This window comes from Passer domesticus, chromosome 6 (genome assembly GCF_036417665.1).
Source record: "Passer domesticus isolate bPasDom1 chromosome 6, bPasDom1.hap1, whole genome shotgun sequence".
Taxonomy (NCBI): domain Eukaryota; kingdom Metazoa; phylum Chordata; class Aves; order Passeriformes; family Passeridae; genus Passer; species Passer domesticus.
In genome coordinates this window covers 59,557,365-59,585,244 of record NC_087479.1, presented here as the reverse complement: position 1 = coordinate 59,585,244, position 27,880 = coordinate 59,557,365, and the positions used below count along the sequence as shown (strand labels likewise).

The 27,880-nt window shown below is 44.0% G+C and overlaps 2 protein-coding genes across 12 annotated transcripts in view; one reads left to right on the top strand and one right to left on the bottom strand.

The window, feature by feature from the left end:
• Positions 1-1,831: 1,831 nt before the first annotated feature.
• Positions 1,832-2,854, bottom strand: LOC135302342 (basic proline-rich protein-like). Its single transcript, XM_064422712.1, has one exon. It carries the CDS (start codon positions 2,852-2,854, stop codon positions 1,832-1,834), a length of 1,023 nt encoding a protein of 340 aa, XP_064278782.1.
• BMAL1 (basic helix-loop-helix ARNT like 1) overlaps positions 1,939-27,880 on the top strand; it is a 49,055-nt gene continuing 23,113 nt past the window's right edge. For 4 of the 11 annotated variants that reach the window (XM_064426140.1, XM_064426139.1, XM_064426137.1 and 1 more), the window contains exons 1-2: positions 2,068-2,206; positions 27,183-27,306. The gene's annotated coding sequence lies outside the window, so the exon portion shown is untranslated. Of the gene's footprint in view, positions 2,207-10,368; positions 12,457-24,541; positions 25,641-25,672; positions 27,066-27,182; positions 27,307-27,880 lie in introns of those variants that run through there. The other 7 variants (XM_064426138.1, XM_064426132.1, XM_064426131.1 and 4 more) reach the window with 6 other exon arrangements.

The following is a 27,880-nucleotide window of genomic DNA, read 5'->3' as shown; positions in this document are numbered from 1 at the left end:
GAGTGGGTGGCCACCTCCTAAAACACCACATGGCGCGGGATGCTTCTCAGACCCAAGCTGCCACCACTGCCAACTCAGGCTGCTTTGACAGTGCCAAGTGCCTCCTGCAAACCGACACCAGGAACCTGGGCTGCTGGGTTTTGTTTCCCAGGGAAAAGGGCAAGCATTTGTGTTCAGGGGCCTGTGGACTGAGTGGGCGGGCGCCTCCTAAAATTCTGCACAGCGAAGGACACTTACCAATGCCAGCCTTTTCCCTGGGAAACAAAACTCAGCAGCCCAGGTTCCTGATGCCAGGTGGCAGGAGGCACTTGATACTGTCCATGCAGCCCGAGTTGGCAGTGGTGGCACCTTGGGTCTGGGAGGCATCCTGCACAATGTGGAATTTCAGCAGGCAGCCGGGCACTGAGGGCCACAGGCCCCTGGACACTCTTGGCATCAGTCCCTACAACAGGCACTGGCCTCATTACAACAGATACTGTGTGATTGACTCCATAAGCAAGATAATTTCTACAGACGAGTAGAAACAATGAGCAAAACTACAAAGGCTGAGTTGAAATAAGTAGTCAAGGAGACTTCTCCACCTCCATAACTTCTGTGCGCTAAAACAAATCAAAGCAGCACCATTTTGCTGGAAATAAAAGGATGCATCTTCTCCTCTCTCTTCATGGAATATATTTCCATCCTGCTAATGTACAGTGTTTCATTTGTCTCGTTCTGCTGGCGGGTTTCTCCCACGTAGGAGTGCCCTGATGTGAACAGAGAGTTTGTATCCAGCAGGGGCCATCGTTGCCTGTGTTTAGCCCCCAGTCAGTTGGGTGGAAAGGAGCTGTTAATGCTGTCCCGGGCTGAGCCCAGGTCCTGCGCTGGTGGATCGGGATAACCACAACCCCGCTGTGCCACAACGCTGCTGCCATCCACACTTGCCCAGTGGTGTTACCCTAGGAAACGTAAACCAAACCTCTGGGACGTGGCATCACAGGACAGGAAATGTTAAGACAATTAGGATGTGGCAATGATAATCTGAGACAGCGATCACGCAATCGCGTTTAGCTAATGTTCGCATTTGAAAGCAACTCCACTGTGATTATCTTCTTGCAACACATCCCCTCCACGCTGCTGTGTGGATTGTCTAAATTTAGACTAGAGCATGGTGCTGTGGATGGCTTTACCACATCCACCCCGGCCTTTTGCACGCCCGGACAGCCGTGATGCCCGAGCAGCCCCGGCGCTGGGAGGCGATGGAGCACCGATGACAGGGACACTGTGCCAGCACCGCACACCCAGCCAAGCTGGAGGCCGAGGGCTCGGCGGTGCGCTGTGTGACCCGGGCAGGAGGCTGTGACCCCGCAGCCCCAGGGCTCCGCAGCAGCGGGCACCGGCGGGCTGAAGGACCCCACGGCGCCCGTCCGGCATGGCGGCTCGAGGGCAAGGGGCCGTGTGGTGAGCGCTGACCCTAGCGGTGGACGGGAGGCACCACCAGGGCGGTGTGGGGGCTGTGCCCGGGCCCCGCCGCCGAGGGCAGGACGGAGGCGAGGCGCGGCCACGCCGGGGCAGCGCCGCCATGACCTTCACACCTCGGCGCGTGACGTCACGGCCGCGGCTGACGTCACGCGGCGGTGACGCAGCGGCTCGGGCGAGCCCCAGCGGAGGGGCGGGAAGCGGGCGGTACCGCGGGCGGTACCGCGGGCGGCGCCGCCGCCGGGGCAAGCAGCGCGGGCGAGGCCGAGCCGAGCCCTCCCCGCCGCCCGGGCACTCCCGCCCCGAACCCTCGCCGACCCCGCCGCCACCGCCACCGCCACATCCGGGTCCCGGCGGCGCCCCCCGCCGCCCCTCAGCCCCGCCCCCGGCCGGGGGGCGGGACCAGGGCCCGGAGCCGCGCTCCCGATTGGCTGGTGCCGCGGGGCCGCCCGGGGATTTGCCGGCGCTGGGGGGGGGCGGGCGTTGCCGGCTCGGCGGCCGCCCATTGGGCGAGGCGGGCGCGGAGCCGCTCTGCCGTTGGCGGGCGGGCGCGTCCGGTGCGGGGCCGGGGGAGGGTGCCATTGGCTGGAAAGTAGGTTAGTGGTGCGCCGTCGGGTGGCAAGCCAGGCGGAAAGTAGGTCAGGGACGGGGGCTGCCTGCGCCGGGCGTGCGGCGCTGCCGGGGGGCCGCGACCCCCGCCCGCCCTCCCTTCGGCCGGGCGCGGCGCGGCGAGGGGCGCGCGGAGCCGGTGAGCGGCGGGGCGGGGGGCGCCGCGGGGCGGGGGGGCCGGGGCGGAGCCGCCGCCCCCGGGGCCCGCGGGAGTCCCGGGAGGGGCCGGGGGGCGGCGCGGGGGGACGCGGGCCGGGAGATGGCGGCGGGGGGACCCCCCGGCGGCGGTGCCGGGCTGCGTCTCCGGGAGCCGGGAGCGCGGCGGGGGCCCCGTTACGGAGCGGCCCCGGGGCGGGCTGGCCCGGCGGTGTGGCAGCACCGGGGGGCAGGGTCCGGGCCGGGGTCCCGCGGAGGACAGGGGCGGTGGCGGGGCTGTGCCTCCTCCGCGCTGCGGGGACGGGCGGGCTCGGGCGGGCCGCACGGAGGGGACGGTGCCCCTGCCCGGCCGGGCCCGGGGCTCCGGCGCCGGGAGGCCCCGTGCGGAGCCCAGAAGGATGGCGGTGCTTGGGAATTCCCCGCTGGCGCGGCGCCGGTCGCACCGGCCGCGCGGAGCATCCCGGCACCTGCCGGGGCTGCTGCCCTGGGGATCCCCCCGAAGGCAGCAGCCCTGCCTGCCGCCACCTGTGCGCGCAAGGGCATGGAAGGGGTTCCTCCACAGCCGGAGCGCCCCGGCCGCTGCCCGAGATCGGGATTTTGCGCTTGGGGAGGCAAGGGAATCACTTTGCATTTTTAATTGCTGAGGTTTCTGTTACTCCAGTGCCTCGATTATAGCAGTCTTGGGAGGATTTTCGTGCTTGAAAAACAAGGGTGAAGGAACAAGTGGGTGTGTTTTCTTGCCTTGGAAGCAAATATGCCTACTGGAATTTTAAAGTATTTCCTTAGTGTGTGAGGTAGAGAGGGTCAGCTGCAGAGCATGATCAATTTTCAAAATTCAGTCTTTAAGTGGATTGATTTTTATTTATTTTTTTTTTAATTCTGGAACTTCAACATTCAAAACACTACATTTCTTTTTTAACATACTCATATTAAAGGACCCGTCCTGCCTGTTTATCTTTTATCAAAAGGGCTTTTTAAATGTGAGTGACTGATAATACACAGGCTGCAGCCAAGTCTGTAAGGGAGAAAAGAAAGAGGGTTTTTTCCAGTTAAGTATTAATTCCAGCTAACTGTCTCTGTAAACGGTCTTGCAGAAGGCTGAGGTTAAACTCTGCCCTCTTCATAATGTATGTTTTGTATCCTCCAGGAATATGCAAATGTAAATAGCTCTTTGAAGCATTAGGAACTACAGACCTCTCTCTGGTTACTCTAAACCACAGCTGCTTATTAAGGAGAAAGGCTTTACTCCTCCTGACTTCTGTGGGTTTGTGCTTCTCATGATCATTCGTGGGGTTTTTCCCCCTGCTTGTAGAAATGGAGTGTGTAAAATGATCTACAGCCAGAGCATTTCACTGGGGTTTTGTGCTGTTTTATCCCATTTTCTCTTCCACGCTGTGCATTTCCATTGTCTCTCTGGATGCCAGCTCTGGTGTGTGGGGCTGTGAAGGATCAAGCTCCGTAAAAGAAGTTCCTTGGGAGGCCAGGCAAGCGAGAAGCACCACAGAGAACGTGAAGAAAGCTGCCTGGTTTGGTGTCAGGAAGCTCAGGTGGCTGGAGCTGGGATTCCACAAAGGCAGAGCTGGAATTAGGGGCTGCTGCCACATCCCTGGCACCACGTGCTCCCGAGAGACCTGCTGTGTTTGGGGACCCTTGCTGGGGGTGTATTAGGAAGGTGATGTTTGTAGGGGGGCTTTAAAGGAGATTTGTTTTTCTCCTTCAAATACTTGCTCCCAAGGATTCTTCTGGGCAACTAGGAGTGAGAACAGAGAGCATTTATTGGGTTTATTTGGTGGAGCTTAGAGTTGCTCACAGTTCTTGGAAGCTGTGCAGGGCTGATGGCAAAGCTGAGACCTGTGAGAGCTGCAGGTGAGGAAGGCAGGTTTTCCAAGGGAATTGATGCCAAGGATGCTGGAAATACCAGGAGACATGCAGGTTATTTAGTTTACTTGAGTACAGAAGTGCTTTTTACATGCTCAAATGTAACATTTTAAGCTGTTTCCAGCATGGGGCCCATTGCCTGTGTTGTTACACTTTGATAGAAGCTACAGGAAAACCTGAAGGAATGTGTTATTGTTAAGTGAAACAAAGTAAATTTGGTGCATCCTGTAGTGCCTTTCAGTTCTATAACCTGCATGCTTTTCATTCTTAACCTTTAGCATCAGTTTTGTCCATAGTTCTGTTTCTGAAAAAGGGCAGAAAAGTAAAAGGCAGCTGCTTGTATCCCCAAGTGTTAAGAAGTTCTCTGAAGTTAGTTGTCTTCAATAAAAGCTGTAGAAAGGCATATCATCTACAAAGGACTGCAAGGAGAAGCCCAAAATAAATACGTATTTTTAATCTCTGCAGCTTTTTGGTTCTCACTAAGTTTACAGAATGCAATATTTAAGCTTTCTCTATTTACTTTGATACAGTAAACATGTTTTGAAACTTTAATTTTTGGCTGTCATCATATTTTGAGAGCTTCAGCCTGAAATAATGATTTTGATAAATGCAGTCGCTGACTGGAACTCAGTTACCAACTTTTGAAATTTGGTTATTGAATGTTCTGCTTGATCAACCCACAGAAATTACAATCTGTGTTTTGGAGGTGCTTGAAGATGCAAATGAGGTGGTTGATGGCATTTTCAAACCTGTTGAAAGAGCTTTCAGTGAGGGTCTTTCAGTGTCTCTAAGAGTTGCTGCAGGTAGATTTTGGGCAGTAGATTGATGATGGATGAAGCAAAGCCAAGGAGTGCTCTGCCTGTGGGGTGTGTGTGTATCTCTATGGGTGTGGTGGTCTTGCACTGCAGTAGGAAATGTGTTCCAGCTTTAGTCAGATCAGATCCAGACTGGTGCTCAGGTGTTATGTGGTAGAAACTCAAGACATTGAAGCAGAAAAATTATGAACTTAAAAAATCAGAAGGCTTTTCTCCCTAAGAGTTGGTGTATTGGGTTATTTGGAAAGCCTGTTTAAGTCTTGAGGATTTTTTTTGTGTGTGTGAGGAAGAAATCTCAGTGTGATTATCCAATTGGTTTTATTTGTATTGAATGACTCTGAACTTGTAATGGCTATTAAATTGAGCTGCACATTGAATGGGGTGGGTATCGAGGTAAATCACAGCCATTAACTGCATATGGCACCTGCCTTTTTTACCTCAGTTTGTTGGAAATATGCAGTAAGGCTACTTATCCAAGGCCCAGACTTCATCTCCTTGGAAACCTGATCTTTCACCAGATGTTGAGAAATGTAATTTCTTTTTTAATCCATTCTGCAGAAGAACGCAGATCAAAACAACATCTTCAGGCTTTGTTAGTCTGGAATATTAATTACCTAAAAAAACAGTCTGACATTTCAGTCTCTGCCCCAAAGAAGATTGATAGTTACTGTTGTGTTTGGTATTATTTCAGATTTATTTTACCTGATGCCCTAGTTCCTGGTTTATTGTTTAATTTGATTCAAGAGCTGCCTGATAGTGGGTTCTTCATGAGTAAAGTACAGGATTGTTTGAGGACCCATGCCTGCAAGGATTTCTCTTGCTTCTCTTTGCTCAGGTCACACTTTCTCCTTTGCAGTTGCAAAAAGATATTTCTCAGGCAGCACATTGAGAATTTGTAACCTTTTCAGTCTGCTGCCATTTGAGAAGCTGTTATTCAGTGTCTGCCGTGTCAGATGCACCTCTGGGTCAGCTCTGATGTCAGAGCAGCTTGTGGCCCTGTGCTGGAGCTGTGCTGCAGTTTACTGGGTTGGCCCTGTGCAGGAATGGTGCCAGTAGGCTGTTCAGAGAGCAGGAGGTCTCCTTGGCAGCGCTTTGGAGGGGAGAACCCAGCCAGTCCCTTGGGGCACAAGGTGCTGAAGTTTCCTGCTGATTTCCAAGGGGCCCATTCATGAGTCCAAGCAGCTGGTTGTAGTTTTTTGGGGTGGTTTTGGCTGGGTTTTCCTTGCAGGTGTTGCTGGGCTCTGTTTTCACAGGTACAAGACAGTTTAGTGGCACCTGGGAAGGGCAGCAGACACATTGCTGAACCCTGACCAGTTATTCCCTGTGTGCCTGGGATGGAAATCCACCTTCCCATGGACTGTTGCTGTAGCACTGGGATGGATGTTTGGTGATTCCTAGGCAGCATCTTTTGGCACCATGTCTCTGAAATCACTTTCCTAGGGAGGTCCTTTGTAGCAGTTCTTAGGTTCTCGTTCAATTGCAGCCTTTTGCCTTAATTCCTTTCTGTGTCAGCTAAAAAATAAGTGAATGGAATCCATGTATTTTAAAGATTGGATGTGTTCTTGGACTACTCAGAAAACTCTAAAATTTTGATGATCCATTTGGAATTGATGTAGGATTTCAAGGGTGAATAAAAAAGACTATCAGAGAGCTCAGAAATTACTATTATTCTTGATTGCCAGTTCTCTTTATCTTGGAAACTTCCTTAAAGTGCCTTTACCTTTTATAATTTGCCTGACCAAAACGGACAAAATTAAAAAGACTGTAGAAATTGTTAAATACTGCTGTAATGCAGAATATTTATCAGGTGAAGTGAGAAGGAAAAGTTACTTCCTAGAAAAAAAAACAGGAAAAAATAAAGCTAATAACTTTTATTTTAACTTTTTTCCTCTTTTTTTTTTCTTTTGTAAGAATGTTTTCAAAGCTGTTATTTTATAGTTTCCTTGAACTTGTTTGGTTGGGTTTACTTTTCCTTATCTTGTTCTGAATGGATTTCTTTGTTGTCTGTGGATTTTTCTTGGAGCATTACAAAATTTAGGAGTTCAGTTCCAATTGGAAGCAAAATGATCTATTAAAATATCAAAACTTTCATCCTTTATGTTGTGCATATACATTGTAGTCATTGAGAGTGGCAGCAAGTTGGCTTCAGTTTGAGTGCTACTGATATTTTTATCTTTCATTCAAGGACCTCTGATAATTGTATTTTAAATCTACTTGAGTTTTGGGCTTTCTGCTGCACTTTGGCTACTGGCTTATTAGTTTTCATATAACCTTGGAAAATAGTATTTATTTTGCCCATAGACTTGAATGGCCTGGTCATTTTTCAGGGATAGAATCTGTGGTCTAGAATAGATTGCAAAAAAATCAGGTATTTGTTTTGGAGGTTTATATTTTTTTAACCTGGTCCTGACCACATTGTGGTTTCCAGTTTGAAGTTCTACAATTGTTGACTAAGAAACAGGAGGCCCTTTTATTCCTCTGTTCCCTTCCCAATGTGCTTTGTTGCCAAGGCATTTAATGTAATCTTGGCATTTGCAAATTGGCTTTTTTATTGATGAAATTAATTCAATGACTTAATGGAAAAAAGTCAGTATCAACACCGTGCCCTCAACGTACTTAAGAATATTTTTGTGCTATAGTCAGGACATGGCCCAAGTTCATAAATCCAGAAATTTACATATGTTTGTGGTCTTAGAAAGCTCTGATACCTGGAAAAGCTTTTTTTCCTTATCAATCTGATAAAGTTGCAGAAAATTAGCAAATTTGCTGCCCTAGAGTAACATTTTACTGTGGTTTTAATCTATACCAAATTTACTACGGCTTGGAAGTTTCTATTACAAATAGTGCTGTTTTCTTCCTGTTTTTATAGAGTTTATTTTTTTTCTTATTTTAAAATATATTTTCATTGCAATGACCAAACCAGCCTCTGAATATTGTAGTTTATTTTAGAAACCTGTCAAGTCAGGTTCAGTGACTTGTAGAGGGGCTTGTCACATAAAACATTAGAATTGCTGGAAATGTGCTGTAATTAAAGAACAATCTGTTCAAAATGTTGTCAAATGCTTTCTGTGCATTTTGGGTCCAAACTCTAGGAGTACTCGAAGTTACTTGTACTTTAGAAATACAAGGCCAGCAATTGGATATTCCTATTTTAAGCAGAAAGACAGATAAAGAGTTCATGCTAGTTTGGGTTCGTGTTGGGATTTTCTGTTTTACTTCTGTTAGAAATTTTAGGACTTTTATGTAAATACATTTTTCTCCATCTGAGACATGTGCAACATGGTCAGCTTGTCTGGCCAGGAGACAAGTCTGAAGAAAGATGGGTATTTCCCTATTACAGCATTTAAAAATCTAGTTCAGTCTGTTTAAGATATCCCAGCTGGCAATAATGGGATCTCAATTACTGTACTTGGCATTATTTGTTGAATGAGGTAATTCCTGTCCTCATTTATCTGACTTGACCATGAGACTCTTCCATAGCAAATGCCTGCTTTATTTTCTTAGCTGGAGTAGCTCTTTATTTGTCTTACTCTAGTGCTTTTGTCATTATCAAGAATAAGATGTTGAGGGGGAAAAAAGCCCAACAGAGGAGAAGATTACTGCAGTCAACTATTGGAAAAACTGGTTCTACATTCCCATTCCTGGTGGGGATTGTCAACTCACCGTTGTAGAGGGAATTTTAACAATTGGATACAGCTGATGCCATTGTGCAACTTTTCTGACTGTCCTTTCTCTGTGTGTTTCTCCCAAGAATTCTGCTCTGACTGATGGATTTCTGCAGGTTTTCAAGGAACATGTGGGAAACATGCCACTGTTCAGGGCAGGATCATCGGGGCTCTGCTCTGGGACCTTGACAGGACAAAATGCTGGCTTTGGTGCCCAGCAGTTTGGTTTATAATGACACGAGTCCTTTGCATCATCTGTGGACAGCTGGATGAGTTTGGACAGCAGTTTTGATAATCATTGGAACTGGGTTGCCGTGGACAGTGTAGCCTTTATCAGTGCTCCAAGCCTTCCTGGCTGAGAATTTCCATCCATGTCTCTGTCCCTCTGCTCCGTGGTGACATTTATGTTGGGCAGAGATCCAGGCCTGGGGAATCTGCTGGGTCTCAAAGCTGAGTATTTGCCCCAGAAGAGTGATTTGGGATTGCTGATGCCATACAACTTGTGGCTTCATAAACATTTCTGCTTTTGTGGGTTAGGAAACAGCTCACAAAGTGAGTATTCCTGAAGGAGAGGTGGGAGAGGCAGGAAGTGTGAAGAGTGCTGTTTTAAATGTGTTACACTGCAACCTTCATGTGGAAGAAGAGACTTTGTGACAGAGTATTTTTGGATTGAGCTGTGTTGGGTCATTTCTTTCATAAATCTACATAAAAATTTGATGAAAAAAATCTGGCTTTGGCACTGAAACCCAGAAGCCAAAAAAATAAGCAACTTCTTACTTTCATCTCTGGAGCTATACAGTGGAGCTTTTCAGTATTTATTGTGCCATTAAAAAAAATTCTCTTTTATAACAGGAAAGAGTAACTCAGGCAGACCTCTGACTCTTTTCCCTTTCCCCTTGCTGGCCCATGTGCCTCTGGGTTTCCAGATGGACAAATATAGAAGTGTTTCAGATACGCAAATCTCTCAGGAGCTCATTCACCACCATCACCTGACTTTGCCAGAGCTGAACACTTACGTGTCCAAGTTGTTGTCAAACTGATAATTTATGTAAAATTGGCAGAGACCCAGCAATGTCTCCAGTTAAACTTGCCAGGAAGTCTGGAGGAAGTGGAATATAGGAAAGAAACTGAGGGGGAAAAAGATTTTTTTTTCCAAGACAATACATGGTTTGAACTCCATTAATTGTGCACACCTTTGCTGCCTTAGAGTAGGGGACACATCTGTGTAAAAACAAAAAAAAACTGAATTGCTGTTCAAGAACGATTCTCAAACTTGGCATAGATCTCATCTTGCTGCCAGTTGGTTTAAATATTCTGTTTTCAAGAAGCAAAGCTTTCTAAAACCTACCCAGGCTTCCATTCAGAGAAATATTGGCACCATCGTTTGTTCTTGATGTTCTTATCAAATAGTTGTTCAGGAGAATTGTTCTTGTGTTCAGTGGCATGAAAAACTTTCTAAGACTGTAATGTGCCCTTATTAAAGAGATTTACAAAAAATGTTAAACTTTATTTGGAATATAAATGATAATGTAAGACCAAGTTTAACTCAGCAGATAATGGGATAATTTATGCCTTCTATTTGAAGTGAATTGACTTATTTTTTCCCTAGAGCATATGAGCACTAATAAAGACCAAATAGTTGCACACCTTGGAAAGAAGCAGAACCAAAAAAAAAAAAAAAAAATAAAAAAAAAAATCTTCCATGTAACAAAAAAGTGAGCAAAAAGTGCCCTATTGGTATCTCATTAGAGACCCAGGTAGTATTGTAGCATACTGATGATCACTATTCAACATTTTAAGATTCTTAAAGTTCCTTTAAGTGCTTCAATTAGTGTTGCAGAGTTCTTGCTGCTTTTTAGACAAAATAAATGTGCCTTTTAGAGCAGAATTTGCTCAGGCAAATGCTTAAGCCTCCATGGATTCATTCATGGTGTGCTGTAACGCTTGTGTAATCTACTTTCTTTGGCACACATTTCGGGTGCATACTTCTTATTTTTTAAAACAAATATTTGGTCGCTTATCCGATTCGCCCTCTACTTTTAGGATATTTCTGTGCCTTGCTAGTTTCCTGTAGCCCCAAACCCACTGGAATGATGGTGTCCCTTGACAAACCTGGAAAAGTACTGCTTTCTGTTATTTGTCAATGGAACCTATTTTTCCATTTTTCTGTTGAATTTTGTTTGGTGACTTTGGAAAGCCTGGTAACTGGTGTCTTAGCTGGCCTCTGACTTTATTTACAGACACAGACTCTCAAGAATTCACCCTTGGAATTGCCTGTGTGTGGCTCTCTGTGTCCTTTTGTCTCCGTTCTGTGAGCGCTTTGTTTGCTCTTTCGTGCGTGTGTGTTTCGTGGCGCTGACGATGTTTTGGAGTGATGCTCTGTTGGCAACCAGGTCACAGGATAATATTGGGGCAGGTTCTCAGGTTTACCTGGAGGAGTGGCTGGCAAGTGGATTTTAGAGGCTTTCAGGAAGCAGAAAAAGAAACTTCTCTGCCCTTTTGACACCTTGATGCACTACCTTAAAGGAGAAACATAGAAATAAGTACAGCTAACTTTGACTGCCCTTTCTAGCAAACCTCATTGCAGTGAAGGATTAGTTTTTCATCTCCAAATACAACTCAGCATATCCCCTTTAACTCCTCCCTATGACGGAATTTGGCCGAGTCTCTGTTTGGCAGCAGCGGGTGAGTTTCTCTTCAATCATCCCTCACGGTGTAGTTCTGTATTTTCCACACATCCTTCCAGAAGTGTACTCATCCCAATCATTTCCACATGCGAGCTTTTCCTTGGTTTCCACCCTTCAAAGGGCTGGTCATTTTGTTCCTGGTGGCTCCTTGTGTTGTGCTCTGCTTTTATCTTCATAGTTTTCACATTCCCACTGCTCAGGCTGTAGGCAGCAGTCATCTCAGTGCAGTTAGATTTGACTGTTCCATGTGCCATCCCAACCCAGAGCAATGTTTTTTAATCCTAACTGGAATAATGTCCATCCAGGTTCTTTCTTGACTGTGATGCTGTTGGTGGGAGATGGATTACACTTGGGTGTTGATTAAACAGCCTTCTAGAAAAGGAGCAAATTTATCCAAGCAGCAGCTCACAAACAAAAAATAAATACATTTCAGAGTGTATCTTGAATGCTTCTATTACCCTGGAGGCTTTGTAGGGCTACTTGTGCTGTAATCTGCCTTTGAGAGTTGATCTGTGTGCTCCCACATCGAGGTGTGTGCTTGCCAGGCAAGTTAAATGGAGGACACTCACTGGTGAGCTCATCGTCTCTCCCCTCCACTGTACAGTGCTGGTATCTGTTTGAATTCTGAATCACCTTACTGTCATTACTCAGACTTGTAGGTTTTTAAAAAAAACTACTTCTTCACAGGATTAGGTATCTCTGAACAGTTCAGTGTGGGGTTAGGTAAGCACCAGTGCTGTATGGGAGTACCCAGCTGAATGCTGAAGCCAGGAGGTTAAAAGCTCTTGCAGTTAGAAAGGGTTAAAAGGTTAGATTTTCAACTTCTCAACTAATGAAATGGTGTGAATTCTATCTTCTGAATTTCCCAAAGAGGAGTGTGTGCTGCACTGTAAAAATCCACCTAGCCCTGTATTAAATAAACTATCAAACTGATTCATAGTTACTGTGTGTGAGCTGAGTAAGGATTAGTCAGTAGCATTGATTCTGGCAATTTCCACTTGGCTTGCTTGAGAAATACATGTGCCCTTTCTAACTTGCAGCTGAGTCCTGTTCTGTATGTCACACTTCCAAGAGGAAGTGACTGAGGGTGGAAGGACTTTATTGACTGGCAGTTCCCAGGGCAACATTAGAGAGGTGCACAAAAGAATCTGTGCCTTGGTAAACAAGGATATCAAGCTGGACTCAAAGGTAGGTTGATCTATGTAGAATGTTAATTATGTCATGGCTTTAATACTTTCTTGGACTTGATAAAGTGTGAATAGAAAACTGAAAGGAGTTCAAGGAATGAACTGTTTTGCAAACATAAATTTAGAGTGTCAGATGAAAGAAGCACAACTAAACTCACTTAAAGGAGGAAGAAGCAATTCACTGGATTAATCCTTCAGTCAATGAGCTGATAACATTATCTGGTAGAAAATGAAATGAGGTTTAGTAGCAGGTAGGTGACTTAGTGAAATTCAGGCTAGAAAAGTTGAAAGTGAGGAGCAAGGAGAACGAACCTTCGGAACAGAAAAGGTGGGAGGCAGCTCAGGGATTCTTACAACACATCAGTTCTTCCATGATATCTTTGTAAAGTAAACTTTGACCTGAATTACAGCATATCAGTGTGTCCTATAAAATAGTAGATGAGGTTGCCTCCTGTTGCAGCAGAGGAGAGCAGAACACAGGATTATACAAGGGAGCAGATATGAATGAATCTGGTATCAGTGTTGAGATAAAACTTGCCTGCTTATCTGTACTCTGTGTTTGAGTAGAAGGAAGTGCAAGGACATACAGCTTTTACCAGGCTGAGCAGGACAGGGAGGGCCTGAGAGACCTGGAGCAGAGGGAAGGGGACTACAGAGACTCTTGCAGCAAAACAAGTCAAAAGGTTAAAAATACTGCAGGGGGTTCTCATGTTGTTACTCTCTAAAGCATACATATAATGTAATACCCATGAGTTTTGTTCAGCAGAACTAAAATGCAAAGCAAACACCACTTTTGGTCTATAGTCTTAATAATTAAATGGACCAAAATATAACACTTTTGTTTTGGAATAAGAATATCAATACAGTGACAGAATATTAATACCAGTGATTTGCTATAAGGTGAAATTTCAAGCTCTGATACTGGAGGGAGACAAATGTGGGACAGAAAGCTGAGGAGTTGATACTCATATTTAGGAAAACAAAGATGGAGTGATTTAACATGAAGGTAATGAAAGTGCCTTTACATTTGTCAGTTAAGTTGCTCAGGGTAAATGTTTTGTGTTTAGTCAGTTACTTCAGAATCTAGAGAATATAAATTTAAGCTTGTACCTTTAGGGACAACAAATAAATTCAATGCATGTGGAAGAGGGGACAGAACCTTTGAAGAGAGCTGAAGGGACTTGAACACATAAAAAAGCATTTCAGTTGAGCACAAGATGAGTGACTGAAGAAAACATCCATACAAAAATTGTATTTATTTCTCCATTAAAGTCTGGGCACAATAGTGCATCAGATTGAAGTGAGCATTTCAGAAAAGTAGGACCCTTAAAAAATGCTGGAACTCTTTATATCTATTGTTTAGTCCATAATCTTTTCCAATATGTGATTCTTTTCTGTTCTGAGCATTTTTGTCTGGTTGGGTTTTTCCCCTATGTGTAATCAAAGGTCAAAGGTTGGGCGTGATGATCTTGGAGGTCTTTTCCAACCTTAATGATTCTATGATCAGTAACAGTTTGCCTGCTTTAATGGCCATTTGGCCTCTTTTAAAAAAGAGAATTGAGAGTTCTATTTGATTATAGGAAAGATCTGCCACTGTAGGAAAGGTGTGAGGTGAGTGGGGCAGTGTGTATGCACTGAAGTGCTTGGCAAGGTGAGGCTCAGGCCTGCCATTCTGTTGATTGTTTTGGGTGGTTTGTGCCTGCTGACTTTTATGGGGTTCCTTGCTGTTGGTTTTGGGTGCTGCAGAGGACTTGAGCTGTTCAAACTGGGTTTGAAATTCCACCTAGGAAAGCAGACACCGAGCATATAAACCCAGCTTCCTGTATTAGAGTGGGTTTTTTTCTGATAAGCTTTCACAAACTGCTTTGCTAAACTTGTAATCTCTAAGGATTCAGTTCAAATGTTCTTCCTGGTGCTGAGTGGTGGTAGGGTGATAATTACAGGTGAGTTAGCTTAAAACACAGTTGACCTGGAAGGGTTTTTTGAGGATGTTGTATATTTCACACTCCCTGTGAGTCTGCCATGTATATTGGACTTGTAAATAGAAGTTTCTCTGAATACCTAGAAATTGAGATAATGTTCTTTTACTGATAACAAATGAAGGCAAGAGACACCACTGTGTGCCATAAAGAAGACCCAGTTTTTGCAGAGTTGTGTCTCCAGCAGGGCTGTGAGTTGTTCCTGGTGAAAGAGTAGGATGAGGGCCCACAGTTATTTTCAGCTCAGGGACTTCCCAGGCCACATGGGGTGGTAACCCTCCACAGAATCCCTTTCCATGAGCTGGTCCTACCTCTCTGTGCAAACCACAGGAGCTTCCAGGCCTCCTGTTACCTGGCAGAGAGTTTCCAGAGCCTTTCCACCTCATGTGAAGGGCTGTGTTGTTTTGAGCCTTTCAGCCAAGCTTTGCTTGATGTCCCCATGATGTTCGATGAGTTTGTAGATCTTGGTCCTGCCAGTTTTCTAAGCTGAAGAGGACCAGTTTATTTCATTGTTCCTTAAGCAGAACTCATTGCCTCTATTGTTCTGCTGAGTGAAAGTAGAAAGTTTTCCATTTTCAAACAAATTAAATTGCTGGGGATTTGTTGGATGGTATCCAAGCCATCCTCTGTTCAGGAGCTGTAAATAATTACGAGCATTTGTAAGTGGTAACTAAGGGACTGCATTATTAATATTTGGCACAAGTCTGCTACTTGCAGAAATAAAATCATCTAAACCTACTTAAGCTTTTTTGAGGAGGAATGTGAACTGTCTAGTGATCTTTCCTAGGTCCACTGGGATCAGACTGTGCAGGTTGTGGAATGTTTTCTTTTGGAATTAAAACAATGGGTTGGAGAAACTTCTGGTTGCAACTGTTAGTCAGATGTCCCTTTGCTCTGTGCTGCTTCCCTTCTTGATTAGGTGGGAAAGGAGGTTGTGTGGATAGATCTTTGAGTCAAGGATGAGAAATCATTTAAAAAAAATGAAGCATGCAGCCTTCAGTTTTATGAGAGTCTAATTTTGGGGTTGGGTGGCTGTGATTTGTTGTGTTGGGTTTTTTCTGAACAGGTTTTGTTCCTCAGTTGCCCATGTTTGGCCATGGCAGGATTATTTCTCTCTTGGCTTTTTTTTTTTTTTTTTGTATGCGTGTGTCTATTACATGCTGTTCTTCCCAACTTACATTTCTGTTATTTTTAATTTTTGTAATGGTTTGGATGTCTGCATAGCAATAAGGATTCCATTAAGTAAACTACTGGTGCTCCCTGATCATTTCTCTGCCTTTATAAAGGCTGTCATGATTTGGGAACTTGAGCCTTTGTTCCAAATACAGCAGCAATTTAAAAACTTCTTCAGTTTCAATTGTAATGTAAAAGTATGCATTCAAACTTGACTGTTGATTTAAATTAGAAATCATGGATTTAAAAGCCTGTCTGGAAAATGCAAGTCTGAGGCTTGTATCCAGCTATATCTCTGCCTACTGAATGTCACAGGTTTGGAAATTTGGTGGTTCTCAACATCAGCATGAATGTACACAGGCACAAAAAAGGAATATGTTGTATCAGCCATTTCTCTAAAGGGCTGTCCTATTGCTGTAGGCCTTTCTCAAGAAAATAAAGCTTCTACTCCCACTGCAGCAGTGACTGCAGAGTGGATGGAAATACTCCTCTACTGTGCCTGTATATTAATAACTTGCCATTCACAAAAGAGCAGAGAAAATGTCACAGTGCAGATGTGGATCAGTGGAAAGGTTTCAGCATACCTTGTCTTGTTCAAACCAAGGAGGGATTTGTGTGTTGAAAACAAATCCTGCGGGAGTGCTGAAAATATCTTGAAAGTGCAGAAAGGCTGTAACAGGAATATTTTAACTGCTTACTGTAGTTGGATAGGACATTTCTTCCCTTCCCCTTCTCTGGCATGTCTCTTCCCCTTGCTTTGAGCTGCTTCTGGGTACCATCTGACCTTCCAGCAAGGCACTTGAGATTTCTGAGCCCCCAGAAGACTGTGCTTTCTCTCAAGTTATTGTTCAGCCTGACGAATTCAACACACTGTACAGGCAGGCTCTGAGGACTTCATAAAAGTCTCTGCTGGAGTACTGGAAGGGAAATCTGGGGTAAGAGTGACAAGAGACTAAAAAAGGAAGTAAAGCCATCCCTTTGGCACTAAGGTGTTCTATCAGCTGTTCTGTGAAACTTTGCTGTGAGGTTTACAGCATTATCTCGTGCTTTTCCTGAGCTAGACAAATACAACTTTTTCCAAGCCATATTCTGATGGCTTTTCCCTAAACAATCACTTGATTTGCTCCATCAAGTCTTACTTTGAATGCTGTAATTACAAAAACTCAAAACCAAAACCACTCAAAATGCTGGCTTTAGGGAGGTTCATACTGTAGGGTGTTTGGGGCTCACCTTGAACATGTGTCACATTGCACAGACATTCCATTTTATCCAAGGAAGAGAGAAGGAAGCATGAAAAGTAGCTAGTGCTGCAGTAGAAGCCAAGAACATTCACTTAGGTGTTCGGTATATAGTGCAATGAGACTTCTAACTTTACCTTTAATGTCCTGCTGAAGGACTTCTTTGGGTTGGCGTTGTGGTTTCCCTGCCCTGCCATCCCTTGCCTTGTTCCCCAGCAGTCCTGACACTGCTCTGGCTGGGCAGGGAGTTGTCAGCTCCAGCAATTCTGCTCCCAGTGTGCTGTGTCAATATTAGTGCTGGCCCGGGGGCCTTGGGAGCTTGCCCTACTTCTCAGTGTTCTCTGTGGCTGCGCTTCCAGCTGCTCTGTGTGGCTCTGCTGAGGGCAGAGTGTGGGATAATGCCCCAGTGGGAGCTGTCACGGCTTGGAAAGGCTGCCTTTCTCAGCCTTAGCAGCAAATCCCTCCTTTAAAATGTGAATTTCAAGTATAGGTGGTGGTGTTACCTCTGGAGTGTCGGATTATGTTCTTTCTGACCCAGAGAAGGGAAAACTGAGAGGCGTTTTAAAAACTTTTATTCCATTTTTAGTCTCATGTTTTAATTCACACCATTACAATCACAAGCCAACTATTTCCTAATTACAATTCTTTATAAGTGTTTCTTGGCCTATCAGCTTTTTTGCCACATCAGTTTTTTGCCAGCTAACCTACAAATCTATTTCCCACACTGGAGCATTAACCAAGACTTGAAAATGACATATGTATCTTTTTTTAACCTGTGTTTCTTTACGTGTTTTCCATATAACAATTTCAGAAGTGCTAAGTTGTTGCAGTGTCAGGGTTTCACTGTTTGATTTGGATTTAACTAGCAAATAGTGTGACTTCAGGAAAGGAAGCTGCCAAGCTTATTTTTGTCAGTGTTTATTGTTGCTCCACCAACAGAGGGACTCCAGTTGCAGGTGCATATGTGGGGAGAAGTTTACCTAAAAATGGAAATTTTTCAGTCATTTTAGAGTTGCAAATTTCTGTTTCCACACAAACTTTAATGTATACTGTAGCTATGTCATCATTGTACATTATTTTTTCTTTTACCAGATTCTGACTTGTACACTTGACAAAAAGCTGTGATGCTCTCTTATCCAAAAAGCACTGGTAGTATGGGAGAACAAAAATTAAGCTGAGCCTCTAAGATAGTCTGAAGGAAGAAACATAGACATTCACATGGATGTGATGCATTTGTGTTTGACAGCTGATTTTATGTGAAGTAAAAAAGAAACCAGTAATATTTCAAGTGAGCACAAGCTCACTTGAAAGAAACCAGTGGGGAAAAACGAGCCTGTTGAGGATATGTGAGCTAGGGGAAATGGTGGAGAGGCAGCCAGAGTGAGGAATACCCCAGCTTGGTTCCAGGCAGGGTGAGAGTTTCTTCCTTTTCCCAGGGCTTACTTTAGGATGGAAGGGAAAGTGACAGCCTGTTGGCTTTGCTTTGTCAGGCTGCCAGAGTGCTGAGAGCAGGGGTGGCTTCTTCCAGCCAGCAATGAAATCCAGCAGGACCAGAGGGAGTATGCAAAAACTGGAAATGAAAGTATCAGCTATAAATAGAACCACCTGTCTTTGCTCCTTCTGGTGATATTTTTGCCCTCTTGTTCCAATGCTTTGTTCCCTGAAGATATAAAGTATTTAGCTGCAGTTTGGCAGTAGATCTCTGAATGAAAGGTCTTGCACATGCCAAATGTGTTTGGGTTTGTTGTAGTAATAATATGACTGGAAAACAGCTCCGTGCAATATCTTTAAAAGTATTTGGACCGGGTGGTTCAACTCAAAAGAAAACTAGGATTTTCACCTTAAGAGATGCACTTCAGAGGCTAAAAGAAGTGAATAGTGGTTGAATCCATTCAGCTGAAAAATGGCTAACTTCCCATAATGCATGAACTGTAAAAGTCAAGTGAGAAAATATTACTTGGGTAGTATTATTCATGCCATGGCTTGAATGTGTTGTGTGGTTCGGATGCCTGCAGTGCTGCATGTAAGAGGAGGGAAGAAAATGAGCACCTAACAAAAGCCCAGAAGGACTTGGTGGCTGGAAGCTGGAGGAACTAATGGAGTACTAAAACAGTACTGTGCCAGGGAGAAGATGACTTGAGTTAAAGCTTGTGCTCACTTGAAATGTTAAAGTCAATAGAGCCTGTTAAAGTACAAGCAGTAGTTATGAGCTTGAGGAAGAAGCTCTGGAAGGGTTTCTATGGCATGCCAAGTCACTGATCACAAAATTCTACTTTTGACACAAATGAGGAAGTGTTTTGCTAGGCTGCTGATTCATTTTTAAGACACATTTCTTTGAACTTCCGAGAGGATTTTGCCTTCCTGCCACTGAAGGACAACTTTTGAGATTATGAACTACAGGAAGAATATTTGCTGAGTTGTGAGGATCCACGAGCTTCACTGAGCTGCAGTAGGGAAATTAAATTTGCCCAGATCATATCACAGTCATAATAATGCTTACAGTGTACAGTTGGGCTTTATTCATCATCTCTAGATTAGAAGATGTGCATTTAAACAATATGAAACTTACTTGTTCTGTTTGGCTAATTAAAGTCTTTAAGACCTGTATCTAAAACATCTGTCTGCTGTAAACTGGTGCTCATATTTAGGAGTTGGATGAAATCTTGAAACAAAAAGCTGCATCCTTTGGACTGCAAGTGGAAAAAGGAGCTATGCCCAGCCATGAGTTAGAGGCACTGATTGTAAATTCCTACTGTTTGTATAACATGGGGAGCGAGTTAAGTGGCTTACCTACTTGTTATCTTGTATGCTGCTCCTGCTCCAGAAATGTCAGTCCAGCTTGTGTACAGTCCTCTTACAGAGAAATTTCTAATCTTCTAAAAATTTTGGCTTTGAAGTCAACTCTACAGTGCATCTTCTGTTGTTGACAGATCAGAAGTAATGTGTACAGCTTGGGAGACTTCACAGAACCACTGCTTCCTCAGCTGAGAAGGTTTTTGTTGTTTTGTGGGTTTGGGTGTGTGTTTCTGATCAAAGCATGCTGGAAGTACATAAGCTATTAAAGAAATCAACTTTGGTTAGGTTTTTCCTTGAAGCCGGTTAATGTTGGATAATTGATTTACCCACACGGTAGGACGGATTTTCCCATCTTTCACACACCCTGCTCTGCCTCCACCCTCTCCAGATCCCTTGGCTGGCTTAGGGTTGGTGAGCAAGGACTGCATCCAGTGGTTGTGAAACAGTAGGTCCCTCACACATTAGAGGCTGGACCTGGCTTGGAAACTCAGGACTTCAGCTAAGTTTAGATTGTAGTAATTGAGGGAGTAGATTTCCTTTGTTGAGCCTGGGTCTGTTTTTTTTTAACTCTGTCATTACTAAAAGAACAATTGATTTTGATGTCAAATGAGCAGATTGAAATAACTGGCCCAAAGGACTTAAAGTTTCTGTTGTCTTTTAATTTTAAATTTTCTCATTCTCCCCAGTCTTGAAAATACAATACTTTGTTTCTTCTCACATATACATAAAATCTTCTGAAGGATTGGAATAAATAAATATTAAATATCACATCCTAACATAGATTTTGTAAACTTACATTACCAGCATTTAAGGTTAGTGGACCCTATTTTTAATGTTACTTTGTTCCATAACTTATATTACAGAAATTCTGGGGTGCTGTGCTGAACAACATTTCTGAAGCATTGTTTTAAAGTAAAGGCTTGGGTGTCTTGGGTTTAAATAATTAAAACAGTTCTGACATTGGGCTCAGTCCTTTTTCTACAAGCAGCTGGATTTCTCAGCACGGCTGATTTTTATTCCTTTTTATGGAATAATGGCCGTATCCCTTTCCAGCAAAATCAATCTGGATGTTTTAGAACAGCAGGACCTGTTGAAATCCCAAGACATCCAAAGGAGTGTGCTGATTGAGAGTGGATCTTTCATTGACAAACCTGGGTGTAATTCTTAGTGTAACTTTTTTTTACTCTGTAGGAGATCAGCTGTCAGCTTACAGGTGTTGTGTGGCAGCTACACTTTTCTGGTAAAGCCCTCCTTAATGTATCCCTGCTGACATTTGAGGTGAAATATGAACATGTGTTCCTAGAATATCTGTGGTGATCTCAGTGTGTCTATAAAATGTCACGAGGCACCCAGTAACACACAGAGTGTGCAGAGCTCTGGGGCAGAATTTGGTGGTTCCTGCTGCCAGTGGAGATACCTGAAGTGCTGGTTCAGTCTCATTCTGTGTGCTGGGGCTGAGTTCAGGAATTCCTGCAGCACTGGGAGCTCTACCCACTATCTGCTGATGTGAGGACCAGTACTTGGTTCCAGTAGCCTGTAGAGAGGCTACAGTTTGTTTCATGTGTAGAGGTTTCATAAATCCCCTCAAGCCTGGCCTTCCAAGAAAGGCAGGTCTCTTTCTGTTTTCCCTGTGGAAGCAGTTTCTTGGAACCTGAGGAGTGCATGTGCTGGCAGATTGATTATTGAAGCAGGCCAAATTCCTTTGGTAACAGCAGCGTGTTAGTACTGATTTCAAGAGTGTGCATCACCACCTTTTCACAAGGGCTTGATTCCCTTGTGATGTTTCCTTTTGATGGCTGCCCAGAATGAAATATGCAAACAGGGCAGCATAAGCTCACTTCAAAGAATAAGAGCTCAAAGTGTCTAATCTTGGCCGAGGAGAAGCTTACACTAGATCAAGCTTTCAGTAATGGTTGCAAACTGGCAAGCTTTGTAGAAACCCTCTCGCAGCTGGGATTCAGTGGGTAGGAGGAGAAGAGAGGCAGACACTCCGGAGATGTGAGGGGATGTTGAATCTCCTGTGGCTGAGGGTCAGCTGGATAATCAGGATGCTTGTTCTGATGATGTCTCCAGTGGCTGTTCTGTAGAACTTTAAGCTGGACCTTGAGCTCTATGACTACAGGTGTATCCCAGTCCCCTGTTAAGGAGAGAAATACTTCATGCGTAGCACATCTGGTCTAAACAGATTTCATTCCTGGAGGTGACATGGGTTGGCTTTGGTTTTGATCCATTTTTCCTTATCTGCTTTGAAGGTGATCCATGCTTCTATCCACAAGGCCTTCCCATATGACTACACCACCTTGAAACACATATTTATCTGCTTCACTTAGAAAAGAGCATGAGCTAGGATTTTTGGAGGTTGTTTAATTCTATTGGATTCTCTTTCCAGAACCAGCCTGTTTTCCTTTCCTTCCATGCTCTCTGAAACTTTATACTTAGAGCTGCAGACAAATGCAAACCTGGGAAATGTGTTTGAGACACCACATGAGTGTGCTACCAAGCAGGGAGATCTCTACAGACCAGAGAGAAGGGTCACCAAAAATCCTATAAAGAACCTTAGGAGGTTAGCAAAGAGAAATGCCAAGTCCTGCACCTGGAGAGGAAAAACCCCATGTCTCAGTACAGATTAGAGACTGAACAGCTGGAAAAGAGCTTGGCAGAAAATGTATTCATGGTTCATGAGCCACCAAGGGTGCTCTTGCAGCAAAGAAGGCCCAGAGCCTCCTGGATTGCGTCAGGAACTGGCTGCCAGCAGGCTGGGGAAGTGATCCTTCCCATTTACTGAGTGCTGCTGAGACACTTCTGTGTTCTGGGTCTAGTTTTGAGCTCCCCTGTGCAAGAGGAAGTTATTTTAGTTAGCACTTATTCTTGGTTTTGAGGCAATGAGAAGTCCTTTGTTAAAGTAGCTGGAAGTAAAGATTGAGGTACTTTCCCTCATAAATAAGGAAAGATAGGAACCAAGACCCCTCTTGATCTGGGAGTCTGTGTTCTGTGAACAAGATAAAATGCATTGTTGTGTGTTTCCATCACCACTGAGAGACTGGAAAGCTGTGAGGTGATGCCATGATGTGACCTGTTCTGCCTTTTCTCAGAGACTGCTGATGAAGAGATGCATTTGGTGTGGGAGTGTACCTGGACAGATTGATCTACTGAGAAACTGCATGTGGAGTTTTTCTTCTGTTGATTGGAGACTTTTCCTCCTCCATGTCAAATTTGCTTAACTTGTAGCTTTGTGGCTGGTTAAAATTCATGGGCTGCTTCCCTCCAGCCTGCTACTTTTTCCTCAGGAAAGATTGGGAGCAGCTGTTGGAAGAGGGGGTCTCTTGGGCAGCTGAGGGCTGTGCCTCTGCCCTCCACAGAGCAGGGCATCCCCCTGCCCTGTTGTGAGGGGCTGCAGGAGGCTGGGGCAGCTCTGGGTCCAAACATGAGCTGCTGATGTCAGGAGGAGTTCCAAAACGCAGATGTGAATCACAGGCTGCCAGGGGCTGGTGGGTATTGGTTTCTCTGGGTCTGGATTGAAGGCACTTGAGACAGTAGTTCATGTTTGGACTCAGGTGTTTATTATTTCTTATCAATAAACTAGTCTCATAACCATGAATTCAGCAGCTTTTCATTAGCAAGGCACAAAATGGTCAAAATTAGTCTTTTAAGACTAAACTATCCAGTTGAGAACTGACACCTAGATTATTTTCCCTTTTAACCCAATAACTGATCCCTGGAAGCCTGCAATGTGGACTTTTCTGCCCAATTACAAAATACCACCCAAACTCATGAAGAAGAAGGAAGAAGAAGGTGAAGAAGAACTACCTGCCTCCACCCTAAAACCTCCATCTTGCTTCATATCTGTTTCTATATTCTAAAATACCAAACTCTTAAGTTTTCCACCCTGTGATATTACACACTTCTAACCAACTACATACTCATTATCCCAGGGCTATCAATCAATTTTGGAAGCCTTCTCCACAGCCTCAGGTCAAATGCAATGTTCTCTTGTGGGTCTGTGCCTGTCAGCACAGAAAGTTTAAAATTCTCAGCATCCAGGATTCCAGCAGATGGGCATGCTGATGACTTGGTGGTAAAAGGGTGACCTCAACAAACAAGCCATGGTCAAATCCCTTTTTTGCACCAGAGTGTGGTGAGATGCATCTGCATGTGAGAGGAAGCCACAGGGTTTTTTGTACTTTGTGAGTACAGAGTACTTGCAAATGGTGTTAGGGAGCCATTAAAACCAAACAGTATCAATATATTGGGAAGATAGGACATATTCTGGCTTAGGTATTCCTTAGGTACTGAGGGCAAAGGAAACTGCGCTGTTTTACTTCAGAGGTCTTCCCTGTGATTCCTCTGTATTCTATAATAAAGGCTCTGGTGTTACTTGCAGCATTGAGCCCATGGATTCTGGTCTGCATCTTGAAATCATCCTGGGGACTCTTAGAGTCCTCATGCTGCTGAGCTGAAACCTCCCCAGCACCAAGTGCAAGTGTGGTGGGAGCCTCCAGCAGCAGCAAACTGCTGCTAGGGAAGATGAAGAAGTTCTTTTTGTTTTGTACCAGCTTGTGCTGTGACACTTAACTCCAGCAAGGGAGTACTGCTGTGAAGGGAAGTAGATGGTTTCCTTTCTGGGGCTGTTTTTGGTTCAGTCATTCCCCACAGGGACAGTGAGTATCTTTACAATGACTTCTTCAGGAAACCACACCACAGTTTTCCTCTGTCATTGCGAAATTGCACTTTTGAGATACGAGACACTCGTGATTCATAAAGTTATGAATTGCATTTCTTTCAGAATAAATCCGTGCGTGCCTTGGACACGGCTGCCTCTTGCCTGGGGGGAGCCAGAGCTGATGGGGCTTGTGGAAAGAGGTCCTGACTCTGGGTGGGTGCTTGGCTCATGGAGCTGACCTACTTTAGCAGTGACCTTGATTTGCTCAGAGGTGTTTGTGTACTCGTGATCAGCTTTGCTGCATGATTAAGCCGGTCACGTGTCATCGCACTTTTTTCTGAAGGGACGAACAGTAAGATTTATTTTTGCTGTCTCATTAGCCTTGTTTCAGGGGATCAGAGCAAGAGGGAATGCAAGGAAGGGGAATCCCAAGGAAGTAGTTCCAAACTACTGTAGAGACAAACTGTCATGGATACAGTGACAAAATGCCATTTGATTCTCCTCTGCAGGAGAATTCAATCAGGAAGTAGAGTCCATGGAATTTTTTTCAAGTAGGTCCTTAGAGTACTTGGGCAACAAGTTTGGCATCATAAATCAAGGTTTGAACTTTGTTTAAATATATGGGTAACTTTTGTGGTCCTCCTCAGAATGAATTTTTCTTAGGCATTGAACATTCAGCAGATGGAGGCTGAAAAGACAGAAAATATTCAATTTCCTAGAATTTTAAGAAAGCCTTGTGAAAAATCATTTCTCTGAACTGTTCACTATTTAGTGGGGCATGCTGATTTTTGCTCTGATCATTGAGTTGACATCTTCTTAACTTTAAAACTCATTTCAAGAGACATGCATGGTTCTTAACTCCTGTAATGCTAAAATGTAGGACTGTGATTGTTAGGACTGGCTGAGCATTTGGGACATGGTAGAGAAAGGGCTGACTGAAAATTAAATTGAGAATTCTGCTCTCTATGTATTTTTTTCTGCTCAAATGGTCAAGACACTTAAAATTGCTGCTTTGAAACTATCAAACATAGACAGGTATAAAACAGCACAGCTAAATGGATACTTGATTTAAATTTTTTTTCTATAAAGCTGATATGATCTTTTTGTTTGAGATGAACAACAATATGGTTTTTGCATTGGTGCATGGTGACTTGTGCAGTGTTCTGGTTCTGAAGCTAAAATGCTGACTGTTGCAGGCATTCTTAAAGAGAGAGGACTGGGGTAAACTTACAAACCCTTTTTCCCCCATCCCCTTTTCTGTTTGTTCCTTCCAGCTCATCCCAGCCTTCTGTCAGAGGTCATCATAGGTGGTCCATGAAGTTACCTAATGTAGTAAAATGTGAGTTCAGCCAGCACCCTCGCACAGAGGGGTGTTCAGAAACACACTAAGTTTGGCTATAACTAATTTCTGCACATCAACTCACACTGAAGATAAGGAGCTTGGGTCTGGAGCTAGCACAGAGAAATGGCCAGTGACTGGTTTTACTGGTAAATTTTGAGGCAGCAACCCAATCCACCACAGTAACACCATTGAGTCTGAAGCTGCTGGGGCTAAGAGAGACAAAGCAGACAGCTGGGAAAATAGGGAGACAGTAGGGCCTGACCTACAGATAGCTATGTGAATGAAAGCCTTGCAAAACAAATGTGGTTATGGATTCAATGGCATTTCATAATTTGACTTAAATTTGTACTGATTTAGCTTTGGTCAGTTCTGGTGCCAGCTGGCCTTTTAATGTGCCTCTACCAGTATGTCCACACATCCTCAAAAATGGAAAAGGGATTAGGTTATTTGGGAAAGGACCACAGAGGAGTTGTTGGATGAGATGGACAATGAGCCCTCAGCAACAGCTTGGATGCTCTGCTGCTGGACCAACAGTGATCCTCCCTTCAGTAGTTGGTGGTACCCAGACAGTGACTTGCCAGACCTTACAGTGCCAGGACCAGAAATTTAGATAATTTAAGCTTGTGAAATTCTGAATTTGCTGTTCTGGCAGAGATGAAGAAAATGATAACAAGCAACTTTAGATTTTTTTTTTTTTTTGCCTAAGAATTCATACCATGTCTACATACCTGCTTCAGCAGAATTGGTTACAGTGTGATCACATTGACAGGATGTTTGGCTTGTAAACTTCTGAGAGTGCCATGGGAGCTGCTTGTTCTGTGTACTTGGGCAGTCAGGATGCTCACAGGCTCATCAGCCAGAAAACTCTGTGTCCAATGGACTTTGGAAGTTTTCTTGCAGGAGGAAAATGTCCATTTCTAAATCTTCCACAGCAAGTTTTGCTGAAAAACTTGGTTTGTGACAGCAGCGTGGAAGGAAAGGATATCCACATGTTTGTAGTGCAGTTGGGAGACATATTTGAGGGCTTGAGTTGTAGTATGGCATGTGCATTTTGTATAAAACTTGAAAGCTGCAGAATAAAACCATGTTTAACCCCTGTCCTTCGAAGATGCTAACTGCTGTTACAGTGGAAAACAAAACAGTAAGCCAAGCCTAAACCTAGGACCACCCTTAGAGTAAGTCTGTCCTTTGCTCTGTGACAGCAATTTAACACATTCTGGGAGCACCTGGCAGCAAATGTGCTCATGATTGTCATCCTGTGATCGTTGTGAGCAGAGGGGCTTTGTGCAAAGACCAGAGCATGGTAAAAAGGGCCCAAAAGGAGGTGGTGCCAGAGATTCCTTCTGCCCAAAGTTTGGTCCATTGAAGATGCACATCCCAACAGCTAACCCTTTGGATGGATGGATAAAGCTTCTACACTCTGTAAGGAAATGCATATTTGATCCCTGGGTTGGAAACATCTATTGCTTTTGTAAACTGTGTCTAAACCAATTGTTTTTAAGGTGTTTTTTAAACTTGCTGGTTTTTCCTCCCATTCAGGTTTTTGAAAGTAATTGACCGACAGAACATGAGGCAAGGAAGAGTTCTGAGATTATCAGCTGCTTTGGGCTGAGCATCATCATCTTTGCCCAAGTGGATTTAGGCTTCCAAGACAGGCCTTCAGGTAAAACCTCTTCTCTTTCACAGTTGGTGCTATTTAGCAGGGAACTTTTCACAGAGTTTCTTCCAACAGTGTAGTTATTTGCAGTCTGGAGGATTAAATACTGAGGATTTGAATTACTTGTGGTCTAGAGGATTAAAAAGCCAATTAGATTAATTTGTACCTTTTACTAGACTTCTTTGACCACTATCTTTGGGTTATAATATTTTTATTTGTAGAGTCTGCTGTGCAGATGTGTTTTTTTCTATAGAAATGTTCTGAATTCAGTGGAAATAGAACTTCAAAAGTTTGTGAGCTCTTATATGGTCTTCATATGCAGAGACACATTAAAGCAAGTGTTCAGTGTCAGAAATATTCCTGTTAGAAAGAGGCAATTGGATGGCCAGGTAACACAAGAGTAAGCTTGGTTTAGTTCAAGATCATTCTGACAAATCTTTAGAAACAATTGTGTTACATAATGTGTTTTGAGAATGGTCATGGTTTGTGTGCATTACTGCATACAGCAGTAAGTGGAAAAGGAGAAATTACCTGGTTTTTTTACAGGAAGAGGGAAAAATAGAAACTGATTGTTGCAGTT